The sequence below is a fragment of the Chaetura pelagica genome, unplaced genomic scaffold (assembly GCF_000747805.2).
Source record: "Chaetura pelagica isolate M959 unplaced genomic scaffold, ChaPel_1.0 scaffold132, whole genome shotgun sequence".
Lineage (NCBI taxonomy): Eukaryota > Metazoa > Chordata > Aves > Apodiformes > Apodidae > Chaetura > Chaetura pelagica.
The window spans coordinates 2,322,899-2,341,001 of NW_009952709.1; the positions used below are offsets into that span (position 1 = coordinate 2,322,899).

At 42.5% G+C, this 18,103-nt stretch overlaps 1 protein-coding gene across 1 annotated transcript in view; it reads right to left on the minus strand.

The window, feature by feature from the left end:
* The window catches only part of TNC (tenascin C), a 49,430-nt gene that overhangs the window by 18,097 nt on the left and 13,230 nt on the right, over positions 1–18,103 (minus strand). Inside the window, 3 exon segments of the mRNA XM_009994318.1 lie at positions 1,117–1,389; positions 9,476–9,748; positions 11,804–12,076. Coding sequence (XP_009992620.1) covers positions 1,117–1,389; positions 9,476–9,748; positions 11,804–12,076 — 819 coding nt within the window.

Sequence of the window (18,103 nt, forward strand, 5' to 3'; positions counted from 1 at the left end):
CAACTTCATTAGTGTGAGAATATGAAAGAACTGCCATTCTGCAATTGAGGATTAGGGCCTCAATGTTTTTAAACAAGATGGCATGATTTGGAAGTCACACCTGCATGTTTTCTTCTGGATAATTTTACCTGGCTGAATCACTAAGCTGACTTCCATCAGAATTTTTAGATACACAAGAAGGGGAATGTAAAGCAACTGCTGATCAAACCATAAATAAACTTCTCAATGGTTCTGGTAAATTAATTTTGTTGTACCTCTTTTTTTAGGGAGGTAAATTGGTGTAGAGTGTTGATATGTTCCAGGAGATCGCTGGAAAAGACTGATCTAGAGGCAATATTTCTTGACTCTCCAAACCTGTGCTTTAATTGCTATACACTGCTGCCTAATTCCAGAACATGAGAGTAATTAAATAAAAATATATTAAATAGACAGTGATGAAGCTAAGGAATCTGAGATGGTTATCATAGAATCATAGAATGGGTTAGGTTGGAAAGGACTCTGAAGATCATTTAGATACAACCCCCCTGCATGGGTAGGGACACCTCCCACCAGCCCAGGCTGCTCCAAGCCCCATCCAACCTGCCCTTCAACACTGCCAGGGATGGGGCAGCCACCGCTTCCCTGGGCAACCTGGGCCAGGCTCTCACCACCCTCACACTGAAGATTTTCTTCCTAACGTCTCACCTCAATCTCCCCTCTTCCAGTTTTACTCCATTCCCTGTTCCTCTCACTTCAAGACCTTGTCCCAAGTCCCTCCCCAGCTTTCCTGGAGCCCCTTCAGGCACTGGAAGGTGCTCTAAGGTCTCCTTAGAGCCTTCTCTTCTCCAAGATGAACAACCCCAACTTTCTCAGCCTGTCCTCATAGCAGAGCTGCTCCAGGCTCTTATCATCTTTGTGACCTTTTCTGGACTCTTCAGGAGCTCCATGTCCTTCTTATATTGTATATAATTCTATATATACACAAACAACTCCACCCCACTGAACCCGTAACTTGGATAAGGGACACGCAGGAGACAGTTCACACACCTCAGTGCCAGGCTGTGCTGGCCCTAGAAAGGAGAGATGCTGAAAGAAACAGATAAGGTGTCATTACATGTTTCACTGCAAAGACAATACCTGTGGTTGCTACTGCACTGACGGGCTGGGAACGCCGGCCACTGCTAACTCCATAGAGCTCAATTTCATACTCAGTACCCTCCTTCAGCCCCGTGACATCCTGGGTGCGCTCATGGCCAGGCACTATTAGCTCCAGTGGATCAGATTTCCTTTTGGTATCCCTGATTTTTAGAACAAAACTATCGAAAAGCCCATCATCTGCAGTCCAGGACAGCCGGAAGCCGTCGGGGGTGGCATCTGAAACCAGAAGGTTGTCGACCTCGGGCTCTGCTTCTAAAAAAGGAGAAGATAGCAGTGGAGAAAAGAAGTGTTTGGGTTTTGTTTATTTCAGTCAGTTCATTAAAGACCTGGCTAGAACATACTGCAAGAATCCAACCACAGTTCAAAGAGAGGGAAATAATCTGCCAGCTAGTGAAAAAAAAAGAAAAAGAATGTTAGCATGAATATCTACTGAAGAAGGTCCATGTGAGTGTGTGCAGGCCCATTCAAACTTTCACTCTTTAATTGCAAATCCACTGCAGGGACATCACCATTTGCCTCTGGCATGCAAAGTTACACATGCTAAAAGGAAGGTTCATGTGCATTTCTCTCTTGCTGCCTATTGAAAACCTTTATGTCAGATAAAAACAAGCTCTTGTTACAGAACAGCAGGCATGCCTGTAATGTTGCCAGGTCTCTCTCTGTTAGGAGGACAATACAGAAAGGACTTGAAAGAGTCCTTTTCTTCATGCAAACCCCCTATTTCATGCACTTCTGTGATGCTTCTGATCAGATGTATCTGTGACTTGGATATTCCACAAATGCTGAGGCAGCAACAGGGGATCATGAAAATTCATACCCCTTTCACAGCACACCTGAGTCCAAACGCAAGACCTACTGTCTTTAGTGAAACAACACATCCAAGAGGATCTCTGGAGCTGCAAGTTATGAATTATATTCAAAATACCTCTGCCTCTGTATGGTTATCATTACCTAGAGAAATGCTACTGGAGCAGTTACTATCTTACAGCACCTCCAATGCACTTCTTTCTTCCACATAAAGATATTCCTATTTATTTCCTAGTGACCCTCAAATCAGGTAGCCCTAGATTTCCTGCTACTTAGACAGCAACATGCAACTGAGACCTGATGGTCTCATCTCAGAATCAGCCTGCAATGATTTTTCAAGAAAGCTCTTATGCTGCTGGAAAACAGCAGCTATGATGAAAACACAAGCAAAAGCTTTCTGGAGAGAGATGCCAGCTTTCTGAGTGGCAAGGACTGCACCTGATGGTCTGTGGGTGGAACCCACACAGAGAGTAAAAGAAAGGCCACGGACAAGAAATCCAGGGTGTCTCTTCCTGAAGATCCTGTTGGTTGGCAAGTTGGAGAATGCTGATGTGCCCAGCAGCTGTTAACTACACATGCAGCCATTTCTCTTTAAAGATTTTGGTTAGAAGTACCTGCATGACAATACCAGAAACTTGACTTTCACCCCTCAACCCTCAACATGCGCCTCTACAAGATCCCTCATAAAGACAAAAGGGAAACACCACGTTAAAAGGAAGAGAATTTCATTGGTGAACTCATCAAAAACCAGGAGTTATGTGTAGCCACGATGCAGAAAAGGATGCAAAAGCCAAGGTCTGCTTTGCAAATGGATTGCAGAAAACATCTTCCATGTGAGAAGAAAAGCAAGAAAGAAAGGGTGGAAGAGAACAATTTGTTCACATTAAAATACCTGTAACAGTCACAGTGCTTAGGGGTTTTGTTTGGTGCCCCTGGGCAAACCCATAAAGCATAACCTCATAGCCAATGCCAGTTATAAGGCCTTTAAGCTTCAGTTGCCGCTGGGCTCCTGTAAGGAGGAACTCCTGTGGGTCCAGCAGCTTGCCAGAATCCACCACGACTACTAGAAAGCTGTCAAAGGCATTCTCCGATGCCATCCACGACACTGTGAACCCATAAGGGTTAATATCAGAGACAGTTAGGTTTTCCAGTGGGGGCATGGCCTCTAAAAGGAGGGAAGGTGCAAACACACACACACAAAAGAGAAGCGAAAAACATTGCAAATTAGATGTCACAGATTCCACCAAACATCAATCACAGTTTTCCCCCAAAGTATGAACTTCATCAGTATGCGTAGCCAAGACCACAAGACTAGGATTTTCAATGAAGCTTCTAGAAGTTAAATGCTCAGTTCTTAATTTTCATTCCTGGTGTCTCAGCACCTCATCCCACAAGCTCCACTGCAATTCACTGCAACCTCACAGTGTCAGCCTATTTCTGCTGCTACACACGCAGTGTAAGGCAGTTATAACCAAAACTGGTTCAGAAATGTTATCCATCAAGCTTTCATTTCCTTCTGCTTGTGTCCACCAGCAGTGATTTAGAGACAAGCCTCAACTTTGCTATTCACAATTCCAGCATTTTGCTTGTTTAACTCTCTACTTCACATGAATATCTCCAGCTTTTCTTTTCAATGGTGGAGGAGTCAGAGATGCCAGAAGCACTGCCAGAAGCAGGACACTGATCAGTTAGGGTCACGGCCAGTGCAACTACTAAATACTTGTAAGTTTGGGGGTTTTTGGGACATAGGCAAGAAGCCAGAGCTTGCACTGGCAAAGGGCAGGGGCTAACAACTACAGAACAGAGCAAGATCTGTCCACAGAGCTTCCCAGGCAGCTGCTAGTGTGGTATGTTGGCACCTTCAAGAAATTCCAGTGAAGGCCCTCTTTTTTTTTTTTTTTTAAACCACAACAAGACATTTGTCAACATTCTGAAGCTGTGGATCAATTCCTCCAAACTTTCTCACCAGGTTTCTGAGAAAAAAACAAAAAAGGCCAAATTTTCACAAGAGAGTTTCTTGGTGTATTAATGTTCAAAATCTGACAAGTTAAACAGGAAGATCAACTAGCTCTGCTAAGCTTGATCCTGGATTCCAGGTATTACTAGTATTTCTCTACATTATTTGACAAATCTGTTGGCTCAGAAGCCAATTAATCTGATCTTCCAATCACTCAGATTCTAGTAAAAAAAAATTACCAGTTAGTTAAACCCAGAACTTTCTCTGGGAAAGGGTTTTGGTTTTGACATATTTTGACATTGCTGAAATTGCTCTTCTGTTAGAATTTGGCATAAAAATTCTCTCCTGAAGCTTTATAACTTGCAAGTCCTTATGTGTTGGTGTTTACACATTTGGATGCCAGAGGTTCAAGTCAAATTTATTCAATTTGGACACATTTTTGTAGCTTACCTGTTTCTAATCAAACAACCCCAAAGAGTCATATTTTGGTTTGGTCTCTGGGAAGGCTGTTAAACAAATTAAAATCCCAAAATGCTGAAATTACTTTCCTGGGATGGGTGTCAACACCAGCTCTCTAAACCAAGCAGGTTTATGTGAACTGCTGGCACGGCCTCCTGCTGTCTAGAGACTGCCACATGTTTATCTAGCTCTGGGAACCTTCCTCTCAAAACACCAGCATCTATGGTTTATTTTTAAAAGGAAGCATTTGTGCTCTGGTAGAGCAGAAGAGCAGGAGTTTTGAAAGCAGGGGTTTGAAAGGGCTGCTTCTGCCTGTATGACTGAACATCATGGAATTGTTTTGGTTGGAAAAGACCATCATGTCAATCGTTTACCCAGCAATACCAAGGCCACCACTAAACCATGTCCCTCAGTGCCACATCTACACAGCATAGAAATCTCTCCAGGGATGGTGATTCCACCACTGTCCTAGAACTGACCAGAACTGATGCAAAATGCCACCATTTGCCTGAAGGAAAATGGTCATGGAGGTTATTTTTCACAGAAACTGGCAGGGCAGGTGCTGTGAGGGGTGCTGTTGCTGCTGCAACTCATGTTCTTGTTGCATGTTAATGAAGAGAAAAGAAAAATGGGAGGCCTCAGTTTCTCAGTTTCTCTTTATGATGTCCATATGTCTATGTGACAAGCACTTACTGCCACATACTTAATAGAAGGCAAATTCTGTGGTATTTATTTGATCATCTAGAAGGCACAGGATGTACAACCAGTCCTAGTTAAAATCTGGCTAATATATTCAGACATAAGAGCTGTGCTGAGGGGACAAAATCCAGTCCCCTCCAGATCCTTCACATACAACTACTGAGTATTAGGTAAATTTCTCAAACTCCAGAAGTTAAAAAAAAAAATTATTAGATGTTGGAGAAAGACTCCAAAGGGCACTTGTTTTAAACTAGTAATATTTTTTAAAGTCAACATGACTGGTCTGACTCATCCTTGCACTAAGCTTGCAAATCAAACCATTGGTGCTGGACAAGATATTCAGTGCTTTAGAGAGTCCTTCTTTTCATCCATGCTGGAATATATCTTTTTCTAAGCCAATAAACAGATTGCAATGCTTTAAGCAGGTACCTGTCATGACAAAAGCAGTGAGAGGCTCTGTGTGGACACCTGCACTGGTGGTCCCCTTAATGTGAATGTCATAACCAGTGTCATCTCGCAGGCCTGAGACGTGGGCGCTGCGAGCACCTCCCGCCACCGTGAGCTCCTGGGCTTCCTGTGCTGCCTGGGAATCTCTAACGTGTATAACAAACTTGGCAAAAGGCCCATCTCTTGTGGTCCATGAGAGGTTGAAGCTGCCAGGGGTAACGTTTGTGAGTGTGAGGGTGCTCAGCTGTGGCTCAGCCTCTGAGGGAGAGAGGAACACAGGTGAAGAGACAGCGTTATTCCTGGGCAGGGGAGTTGCAGGGGGGTTTATAGGGGCTTAAAGAGAAGGCTACAACTTTTAGCCCTTTTTTATTTCAGTGGTTGAAGATTTAAAAAAAAAAGAGTAGCATTGGAAGAGCTACTTTGTAAGGTTTTGGAAAGAAGCCACTGAAATTAGTGCTGACTTTTAATTTAGTTTTTAATTCAATTTTCTTAAATGAACTCAATTATTTTAATGGAATGTGGGGCTGATTCACAGAAGTGCCAGCAATGTCCAGTCCTGTGGTAAAACCATAAAATTATAAGAACTCCATGCTGGGAATTTGATGGGAATAAAAACCCACAACAATTCCAAAGCAGGAAGTAGGATTTGGGCAGGAATTAGGTGAGTCCAAACCAAACATCCTTGAAATCCCAGTTCAGTTTCTGTTTAGTGTTTCTGTTGCCCGGAGTTGCAGATATTTTTATTTTTGGACCCTCAAGTTTATGAGGGGTTTCAATCCTAACAGTGATTATCTCAGCACTAATCTCAGGCCAAAACCTCCCTGGACTCCAGAGATAAGGTGTTCCTCACCCTCTGATCAGGCACAATCAGAGAACATCTAATAGGCTGAATAAAAATTCCCCCCAGCACTGTCGATGCTCTCCTTTTTGACTGCTCAGTGGTCAGAGCACTTCCTTAAGAAGCAAAGACTTGTCTTTTCTGCTAGAGGAAATTTAAATTGTTTCCCCTGCCAAAGGAGAAACTTGGCCTTCAGGCTACAGGAGGGGGACAGCTCCTTACCCCTCCTGTTTTAAATCTATTCCATTCAGCATAAAATCATTGCAAACTCATTAGAGAGAGCACAAACATGAGCACAAACCAGCAGTCACAGGTGGTCAGAGAAGCCTGTGCCTGCTCTCAAGGTTGATTTTCTGGTTCATGTCTTGCCAATTGAGTATAAACCATGAACACCTTGGGAAATGCAGCCAGTGAGATACAGAAAATATTGATGTCAGTGATTCATGCTGGGAGAAAAGTAAGAAAGATGTATCCCACTGACAAAGAGAACAGTGAAATGATGAATTCCTTTTCTTAACTAAAAGATGAACTGCTGCAAGGTGTTCCAACTTTGACTCCCGTCCCTCATTGCAAGACTTTAAATAATAGTTAACCCTCTTCTCTGGAACTGCCTAGGAACAGGTGAATCCAAGTGACCCCAATTAAGGACACATGCTGTTGTCATGCTGTCAGCCAGTGACCATCAATGCCTTCATGGCTGACAGTGAAGATGTCACCATGTAAGCATGGTACTTCTGAAGACAGGGGAGGAGATGAGACAATATCCACAAAGCAAACAGGCTTGGGTGGAGAACAGAGTGAAACTGAGCATGGAGCCACCAGCCCCGCATGCAGGTCAGAGAGGACAAACTGGTCCTTTCCAGCCTCATCCTGAAATGGCCACATTCCTTCACATGCCACTTGCATCCAGGCAGGCACGTTCATGTCATGACATCCAGACTCCAAAGAACACTACATGCAAAAGAGGCTGAAATTGTCTCTTCAGGCAAGTCTTAGTGATCTCCTACCATCCCGGAATCACCATTGCCACAGGAAAAGCTCTGACATCCAGTGAAAACAAGACAAGTTTTAGAGACTCAAAAGTAGCCAGGCAAGTGACAGAGTGGTGGGCTGACCATCAAGAAAGTTTGAACTTGTTTTTTGATCCCTGCTTTCTGCTGGAAACGCATGAAAATAAGAGGCAGAGAAGAACCTTGGGACCAACACAAGTTGGCCAGACCACTCCATGCAGTTTGGGTTGGTCATTTAGCATGCTGCATGAAACTCCCACAAGAGATGCAAATGTCCTGGATGACATTTGGTTGTAAGAACAAAGAACCAGGATGGCATGCAGGTGCCTCTCCAAGCTGACAAAGACATGAAGGCTTCCCACCCACATGAAGGCAAGTAAGAATGGGATGAAGAAGAACTTTATTCCAGCTGAAGTGCAAAGATACTCCATGAAAAGTATTAACCGTCTGGAGCAGGTCAATTATATATACACAGAACTTGCAGATAAGTGTATATATAAAGAAACCAACCATGGTTTACTACTGGCTCCCTTAATGCTGGGACACTTTTTTCAGCCTTTTCCATTGTCTCAGACCTCTCTTTTTCCAAGTACTCTGAGGCTCAAAGTGTTTCAGCCTCCTCTCCTGGTGAGCAACTTATAATTTATCAAAGGAACGATGCTGAGTTGGAGCCACGATTTAGAGCAGTTCGGTGGACAGCAAAGGAAAGAAGAGAAGAAAGCAAACCTTGAAGTTGAAACAGTGAAATACCTGTGGTTGCCAGTGCTGTCAAGGTCTGACCACCTTGCCCATCAATTACACCATGGAGTTGGACAGTGTAATTAGTGGCAGCTTTGAGGCTGGTGACTACATAGTGCCGGGAAGCTCCTGGCACAGTGTGCACCAGGGAGTCCAAAGGGAAGTCAGAGTTTCTGACTTCTAGAATAAAATGGTCAAAGGTATTATCCTGTGCTTCCCACGTGAGTGACAGGCTGTCTGAGGTAGCATTTGAAACACTGAGTTTGCTAAGGAGAGGCTCCTCTACTATGGGAAGAAAAACAAATGGAAATGTATTGAAATTATTACAACCCAAGGCAACAAAATAAAATAATACAACACTTTGAATTCACACAAACCACAGGTCACACAGGTCCTCTAGCTTTGTGTTTCTCAAGGTTTTTCACAGCACCACCCCTGCAGTCATAGTGCTGATGTTACCCATGATTCAGTGAAGATATTCACAATCTGTTAAAGCTAGAAATTGTACCTCTTTATTAGCTGATCACTGAAATTTAATGTTCTGGCCACGTTGATTTATTGCTGTGACAATTTCTGCTAAGAGCATGTCAGCATGCAAAATTTGGTAGACATATTAAATGATCACAGCATGAGTTATTATCTGCCTATAATGCACTTTCTGCTCCTGTAGTCTAGTCCTCTCTTTCCACTTCCATACTGTAACTGGCTACAGCACATCAAACATTTACCTTCCCTGCCTTTCCTGGAAAAAAAAAAACCCTCAGCTGTAAAACCTAAAGATGTGTGATGTGCCAACAACTACATGCCAGCCTATTTCCTTCACCAACATCAAGTCAAATGGACTCTTTCAAACTCACATCCAATGTAAACTGAATTCTGAAGCTGAATTCAAGCAATGCATCTGCCTTCTAGGAGTTTGCTGCCACAAACTGAAATGTCTCTGAAATCTATTTAGAGATTCAGGAAAAAAACTGTATCTAGAGATCAGCTTATCTGAGAGAAACAGTGTCTCTCTTCTCTGCTGTGTGACAGCTGCAAACACACGTTGCAAGGCTAAAATAATGAATCATCTCACACTTGGTTCTTGGGAAATTTGTTTTGCTTCTCCTCTGTGCCAGGGGTTGTCCCAACCTTAAATTTTGAACAAGAGCAAACTTATTGTGTTAATGAAATTACACTACAATGGGATTGACTGACTTTGCTGGATGGGATGGTGGGTTAACTTTCACAGTTCAAAATGTCTCCTGCAGGTCTTCCTTAGAAAGTGTCAAACAATGAGGTAGAGGATTTGGTAATGGGTAGACTGAGGGCAGGGAAAGGGGCACAACCTGTAAGGAAGAGTTAGAAGAAAGGAGAGTTAGCATTGAGGTAGGTTTTATATACCTGTTGTAGCTGCAGCACTTATTGCCTGTGTGCGGAAACCATGAGAGATCCCATAGAGGTAGACAATAAAATCAGTGCTGGGGGAAAGCCCTGAGATATGAGCAGTTCTTGAATTGCCTGAGATGTTGAACTCCATGGACTCCAGCAACCTGTTAGAATCAATAATTTCAATAGTAAAGGTGTCAAAGTCCTCATTGGTGGTTGTCCAGGAGAGGTTGAAGCTTTCAGGAGTAATGTCGGAAACGGTTAGCTCAGCAACTTCTGGGTGCGCTCCTGAGGAGGGAAACAACAGTGGTCAGAGGGGACAGCCCTGCACCCCCTCCTGCTCAGAAACACTGTGCTTCTCTCTGCTCATGCTGGCCAGCACTCCAAGCTGCCACTGGAGAAAAGAGTTTGAGTAAAAGCTTGCTACAAGCAGACAGGTACTAAGGGGAAGAATCAAATGAAAGCATCTCTAAATGTTAAACAAGAAACAAATAAAACTAAAATTAGCTTTAAAGCTTTGGCTGTTTCCTTTTACCTCCAGGACCAGCCATGAATCTTTGAGGTCTGAGCATGGAAGCAGATGCGAAAGAACTTTTCTGAATGTCCCTGGGACATTTGGAAAAGTCAGCTCCCAGTTTTAGGAGAAGCTAAAACTAGAGCTATTGCTTTACCCAAAGAAAAAGTTGTGGGTTTTTTGCTTTTCTACTTCCCCTTTCAGCTTAAGCCTATGAAAGCTTGCATGTAATTTTGGAGCTGGAGCCAAAATGCAAAACAGTGGTAGCTTCCTTGGGTTTTCTTCTTCCCTGTAGACATCCCTGATGTGTTACAGGAAGACTCCAAAAATTGTAACAATTGGAAGTCCCCAGAAGGGAGAATTTTGAAAAGCTGGGTGCTGAGCATGACTCAGAAAGAGAAGGAAAAACCTCAGCAGGGCATCTTCTGCTGTTTTCATGAAGTTTATAGAAAGAGAGCACATTGCACTTTTAGGCAGGACACCCATGAGGTCTGTTTTCATGTTTGTCCCTGTGCAGCCTCCTCTGTCCAGCCACATTTGTCTGTTTTCAGAGGCAATCTGCTGCCAGCTCACCCTCAGCACTCTCCAAGCACAGGACTTCTAGCCTGCAGCAGGACACAGCCCAAGGCAAGTATCTTGTGCCAGACACATTTCTACCCAAGCCAGGCTGCTTAAAGCATTATTGAAACAAGCAAGTTCTGCTGCATCTCAGTAGAGCTTTTAATTCTGTTTAGTTCTTATGTGTGGTTGTATCCCCTTCCATGCTGATAATAACTTCTTGGGGGAATCACATATAAGCAAGCTCTGGCTACCTCACAATCACAGGAGGTTGCAAAGGTCTGTAAGGAAGCCCAAAGGCAGCAGATTTTGTCTACAAGAGGTTACTTGAAGGAAGAGTCATTGGCATCCCTTTATTGCCAATTAATTCATACTCTGTTCATTACCAATGCTCCTAATACTTGGAAAAATCAGTGAGCCACAAAGGATGGACATAAGTAGATGTTTATCTTTCACAGATAAAGCTCATGATAATCTTTCATTGGAAACTGCTACCTTTCACAGGATCAGCCAGAAAATTATTCTTGTGGCTTTTGGTTAGTTTCAATGCAGGGCTTGGCTTCCTTCGTTAGGTCAGTTTTATGCCAGGATAGTTCTGCTGAGCTTGGTCTTCTTGCATTAGATCTTTTTCAGACAAATTTCAGACACTGTTTAACAACCTTATATGGCTTAATACATGACATTACCCTTGGCAGGAATTAATTTGTACTCTTTTCTATATGAGAACATATAGAAGATTTCTGTCTTTGCCCTTGAATCAGATGCACAAACTATACCCAAGTTTGCATTTACACAGAAGCCAGTGTCATTTCAGGCTAATTTACCTGATTTCAGAGGAAGCTTCTGAAGGTAAAAACTAGCCAGTCTCAAGCTTTGATTATCTGGGCTATAATGAATGGATTTTTATAATTTTACAAGGCAACCTGGGCTTTCCTGATCATGTGCAACAGCCAGCTGGGTTTTGCTGTTAGTGTCAACCAGTAGAAAAGTGAATACAAGGAACCGAACAGCCATTCCGAGGAGGGGGGGTAGAAAAAAACATCCCTAAAAGTGAAGGGTTCCATGGGGGCACTGAGACTCCTATTGGAAAGTCTGCTCATGAGACATTTTCAGGCCAGAGATGTTCAGCCAAGCTTTAATGAGTTCAATGCACCCCATGCAAAGCCAACCAAGTGAGCAAGCTTTGCCGAGCTCTTGCAATAGCTCTGGCTCACATCCCTGGCAGCGAGGAAGGGGAGCCAGGAGACTGGATGGGTGACTTGAAAAGGTACCTGTCGTGGTTTCAACAGAAAGGGGTTTGGTCCTGGAGCCTTGAATCACACCATGAAGTGTGATGTTATAAGGTGTGTTGGCCTTGAGACCTGTAACATTCGTAACGCGCAGTCCCCCTGGGACTGTGATATTCCAGGTTTCTTCAGGATTCTCGGACTCCTGCACCTGAATGATAAAGTTCTCATAGGCCCCGTCTGCTGCTGTCCAGGTGAGCTGGAAACCATCCCAGCCAGTCTCTGATACTGATAATTTTCCAAGCTCAGGTTCCTCCTCTGAATAAGGACAAAGAATCAATTAGTTACTCAAATTACAGACGAGTGGTGATGAGGTTCAATGAAGTTCTGTGTTAATGGATTTCCCCTGTGGTCAGTGACAGGGACATGCACCCACATACACACTTGGAATTCTCAGTTGCCTCAGATAATTTGGAAAGTCTCTTCAGAGAAAGAACAGTAAGAAAAGAACTGTAATAATAAATAATAACCACATTAAGGCTAAAAACTGCTTACAGAAAGCAGCTTATAGACCATCTTACAGCTGCAAGTGTTTTGCCAACATTAATTACAACTCCCTATGAGACAAGTTAAGTGTTCCTATAACCACTTTGCTGCACTACTAATAACTCAGTGTTTGCTGTTACAAAGTGACTGGGAATACGACAATAATGCCTGTTGTAAGGGTCAGACAACACTGAGTTTGCAGTACTTGGGACTCAGATGTCTATGCTTTTAGTTGTGTCCACATGAAGGATGCTATTTATCCTTCCAAGCTATTTCTAATCCAAAACAATAATGAAAGTTAAAATTCCTCCATGTCTGTATGCCTTCAGTTTATTGTCTGCCTTGTATTATATTATTCTGTCCACAAAATCTTCCTGGGGGCACTCAAGCTTGGATTTACAGAGTTTCTGATTGTCATCTAGAATTGAAATCTGCATTCCCAGAAAGCAGAATTCTCACAAGCCATCACAGGGGTGGCCAAGGAACCTGGAACCATCAGAACTAACTCTATGATGCAGTTGTAATCTGAAAGTTTAGGTAATTTTCTTTGCAAGAATAGAACATCCTCTGTTACAGAGCAAATACAACTGATTCATTAAAATTAGCAGTGATATGGGGAAAGGAAAGATTAATAACTCTTTTGTTGTTGGTTTTTTTTTCCTACATGGAAAATCTTGCCATATAATCTATCACTGGCCTGAGGAGTGTGATGACTTCCTACCACTTCTCATGTTTGCTTGCATTGTCAACACAGAAGCAGTATAATAATAATAATCCCAAACTGCACGACTAAGCATTTATAAAACCACAGTGCATGGAGGGAAGTCAATCTGATTTTTCAGTTGTAAACTTCACCTTGAAGTTTTATGCATATTTTATGACAGATGGTAAAGGAGCCTTGGATTAAATTAAAATTAGACTCATTGAAATTCCTCATATAAGTTTTGACCCTGTAAAAAAAACAGAGTGCTCCTTGTATGCTTGGTGTATAGATGGAGCCTTATGGAGGCAGCTGGGGGTGTGTACCCAGAGGTTGGGCACTCATGATCAATTCTCTTCAGTGAGATTCACAAATGTATAGTAAATTGTTACTACTCAGGAACACAGAAGTTTTGATGAGCTTTTCCTATCCTATGAGAAAAAAAGAGACTGTTTATGAAACAATGTAATGAAATTCAATATGAATTAATCCAGAGCTGTTTTGCTTTATCAGGAACAGAAATGAGAATCATGGAGTCAAATTATGAATCCTGTCAAAATAGCACCATTTAGCTGAAAAAGAGAAGGCAGGACCTAGTTGTGTCAGAAATAACAGTCTTTTGATGACAACAAAACCAAATAGAGCCAACAAAATTCCTAAACATGAAACTGAAACAAAATCAAAAAGTTATAGTAAAGTAAAATATTTCAAGTAAAAGCTTGGTTAGAATAAGTAGTGCAGTAATCATCACAGCTTAAAAGCAATCAGGTTTCTCCCAAGAGTGCTCAGTTTCATTCACCTCCAAGATGCAGAATCCCTTTTCTCCCCATTTTTTCCTCATGCATTTCTGAAATGAAAGTGCCCACAACCCCATCATGCTCCATCTCCAGGGACCAAGAGATTCTCAAACTCATGCACCAACTGTTGGAGACCTCCAAAAAACTCATCCATAAAGCATCCCACATATAAGACAAAACAATCATAATGTCATGGCAAATCATATCAAGAGATGATGTTTCTTACATTTTAAAAAAAAGAGAGAATAAACCATTGAGAGGTGAGACTGCTCTAGCTTTGTAGTAGATCTGAAATATTCTCTGTGTTTCTATGTAAATATTTTATCTCACATTGTGAATTGGGGTTTGGGTGATAGACAGGTGCAGTCATTGGTCTCCAGCTGGGTTGTCCAGCCAGGTTCTCCAGATATGAACTTACACACTGGTGCTTTGATCATTATTGAACTGAGCCCTGTGGCTACATGTCTGATTTCCTCATGAAATGAATGTAAAATTGATAAGAGGAAGAAGGTTTCAAAAAGGTGTACTCCCAATGTGTTACAATCTTTTTTTTTTTTCCTCTGACATCACCACTTCCATGCCAATGCTGCAGACTCAACCCCCTTGCAATCTTTCTTGTGTTTGAACCACAATCCAGATAAATGCCTGTAGCACCTCACTATTTTCATGTGCCTTGTAAATAGCAGATGCATCAATGTCTTTCTTGGCATGCAAATTTGAAAAGAGAGAATTGATGCTACAAGCCTTTACAAGATGCATGGGGCATTGTTCATGCTGCACCATTCCAGGCCCTCATGCCATACCAAGAAGAGTTTTATCCCATGCAAAAGGAAGAAAAAGACAAAACTAAGAAGAAAGGCACCAGGGTGCCCAAGCTCATGGGCCAAAGCAGGAAAACATGCAGTGTGGAAACCAAGATCCCCTGTGACTCCACTACTTATGCACAAGTAGATGCCAACCAGCTCTTTCTTGTCCTGGGAACAGGCAAAAAGCTATGGCATCAAGCAAGTGCACTGGTACTTGTTCAGCCTTCAGGTTGCTTAACATGCTCAGTGGTAGCTGGGTTTGACTGTGGAGTATTTCTGTGAGAGACACACACAGGCAGAGTGCCCAGCCAGCGGGGAGGAAAGGGCAGCAGCACATCACACTGGTACGGCTCCATGCTGTGAATGGTCCCACTGGGAAACTGCCAGGGCACCAGAATTGGAAACTGAGGACAAAACATAGAAAAATTCAAGGCAAGAAGAAAAAGAAAACAAGGTTGGCATTATGCTTCTGATATACTGAGGATCCCTGAGAAAACCCTATGAGGTGTGTCAGTGAAATCTGTTTTCTCATTTTGCTGACCATTCCTACTGCCATTTCTCCCAGATTCCTTCCAGCTACAGTGTAACCACAGGAGAACTTGGTTTCTGTGATATGAGCAGGAGCTAAAGCAGCAGTTCAGCTGCATTATACAAAAACTGAGGGACCAACCACCTACTTGGCACGTAATTCAGAATTTTGCTGTCACAAGTGGGTTAATTTTATTGGCCATCTTTGACAACTATATGTACACATTGACAATCTATCATGTACAGATTGTCTCATGGAGTATATTTAATTATAAATAGTTACATTACCTCTGATGGGTTTTTTTTCAGACCTAATTCTGAATATTACCTTGAATTTAACAACTCCACAAATTAATTTGTGGATCAAAAAGAATGTTCTACCCTCTACAGACACACTTAAACCCACAGATAGAGGAATATATGGCTTTGTGTACAAACACACAACAGAAAAATGAATCTAATATGAATAGATGAAAGATACCAGAGTCTCAGTCTTCACTGCTTAGCAGACAGAATACTGTAACAGATAATGGAAAATGTGGGAAACAATCAACTGTAGGCTAATGCTACCCATAGAATTCAAACTCTTGACTTAGCAACAAGAGAAACAGAGAGGGAGAGAGCTCTAGAAGCCCTACGTGGGTGGATGACATCCAGCTAGAATGATTCATGGTGGCAAGATGAATGAATAGTAGATGCCAAAGAGCTGGAAGCTCTGTAGAAGGGAAACTGCATGGTCAACAAACATATGCTCTTTCTCAGTCTGGAATACTTCTCAATATCATTCTCTTAGTAAAATCTTCAGACTGAATATGGCCTAACTATGTCTATGCTGCTGTTGCTGGCCTTTTGAGGAATTCCATTGTAATGCTTCACTGGCAATTCTATGAAAAAGAATGTTACTGTCCTGCCAGGACATTTCCTGTTGCTTGGGTTGGAGCAAACAACACCGTGAATTACTTCTTGCTTCTGTCTTTTGGATTTTATATTCTTTTCCAAGAAGGGCCAGTTTCACTCCAGAGTCACTAATCAACCAGGCACACTGTAAGACACGATGGCCTACCAAGGTGCTTGCATCCATTTCAGATCCCTTTGGCTAAATGACTTTCTCCTCTCTCAACCCACTGATGAAACTGGACTTCCAGTGCCTGTGCCTCTCTAACTTCCATAAAGCAAACACTGCAGTGTGTCACAAGCCAGAAATTCTACAGTAGCTACCAGCAAAAATCCTCATGGTGAAGACAAGTTCCAGGTATTTTTAGCAGAGGAATCAGCTGAAGAAATGGACAATTTTTATTGGCAAATGTATTTTTCCAGTGGTCAGCACTGTAATTTCCCATTGAACCGCCTCACCTAATTGTTCTTCCAAATGTTTCTTTAGGTTTGTATAAAAAAGGGTGGTGCAATCTAAGATTAGTAGAAGCCAGGAGAGGAAGAGGGATTGACGTAAAACACATACAAGGGTCTTGGGTAAACAGAATAAATCTTCTGAAAAACATTCAACAGAATGGAAAGGTTGCTTCTCCGAGCCATGCTCCTGTGTGCAACTCACTTCCAGATGCAAGACTATATCACAGCCACGATTCATCAGCAGTTGCTGTACAATCTGGGTCCTTCAGCAGAGGAATTTGAGATTGGCACTTGATTTCTTTAATATCCACTCATTTTGCTTCACAGGCCTCTCAAGCCTGATGTGTTACCAACCCTCCTCCTCCAGGACCCACATTGTGCTATGCAGGCAGTGATCCAGAACCAGAGCAAGAAAGAACAAAGCTGCAGTCTGACTGCTCAGCTTCCTCTGAGCTGGGGTATGTGCTCACCCTACAAATTAGCTGTTAATTTGATGTAACATTCTCAAGACATGCTGCCAGGAAGGTCCCTCCAACTAGTAAAATGGCTCATTTTCTTTGATATATGAAGTGGTCCTAAATCAAAACCTTAGTGTGATGCTGGGCAGGATCTCTAACAAATAAGCAGTACCCCAGTTTGTGATACCAGCATTAATAATGGAAAGGAGGTACCTGTTGTAGCCTCAGCTTCCTGAGGAGACAAGGGCTGTTCTCCAGCCAATCCATACACCTTGACTTTATAGGAAGTGTTAGCTTGGAGGCCATCAATCACAGCACCCAGGGACTCTCTGGGCAGGGAGGTTCCTGCAGGGGGCCCAACTGCCGAAGTAATTTCTTTGTACTCCATCACAACACTACTCCTGTATTCACACACCCTGAGGCACTAAAGCTGTGATCTGCTACCCTTGAGACCACAAGGTCCCTCAGCATATCTTCCTGCATCTCTGAGGCCTCTGGAGCAAGAGAGCTCCCAGGAGCAGAAAGCTCTACTGCCTCAGGAGTCATTGTCTGCGTTAGGGTTAGACTGTATAGAGCTACAAAGAAACAAACAAGGAAATGGTAGAGTGAAATATTCAGTCTTTCCATTTCAGTAAAACAAAATAACATTTAGCAAAGTGTTCACTTCATAATCTTTAGCATCCTTCAAATGCAGAATCATGGACATCAACTAAAAAAATCTTTGCCACTTGAGCTGCACTTCATCCATATGAAGATTCAGAAGCAACAGAAGGCTGCCATCCTATACTATGGAAGATTTTGTGATGTGTCCTTTGCTAGAGGTTCACAAGCTCAGAATGTTTCAGCTGTCTGTGTGGGAAGAGTTGATACACATAAAAAAGATAAGAGGAAGAATGTGAGAGGTGAAAGGAGGCACCAAAAGAAGATCTTTAGCTCTGAGGCTGAAAGAAGCTGTTACCCTCGGTGGTGGGATTGCTCACTATGCCAGCAAATAAAAATATTGTCTGGAAAACTCCTGAATATCTGCAGGCAGAGAAGCCTGATTGAACCATCAAGAGGCTGGGCAGAATATAAGGTGGAAAACTGGTCATCTGAAGAACCAAATTAAACTCTGAAAAGCGAAGTTCTTAGCCCACCTCCAGTCCTTGACTGCCTTGTTC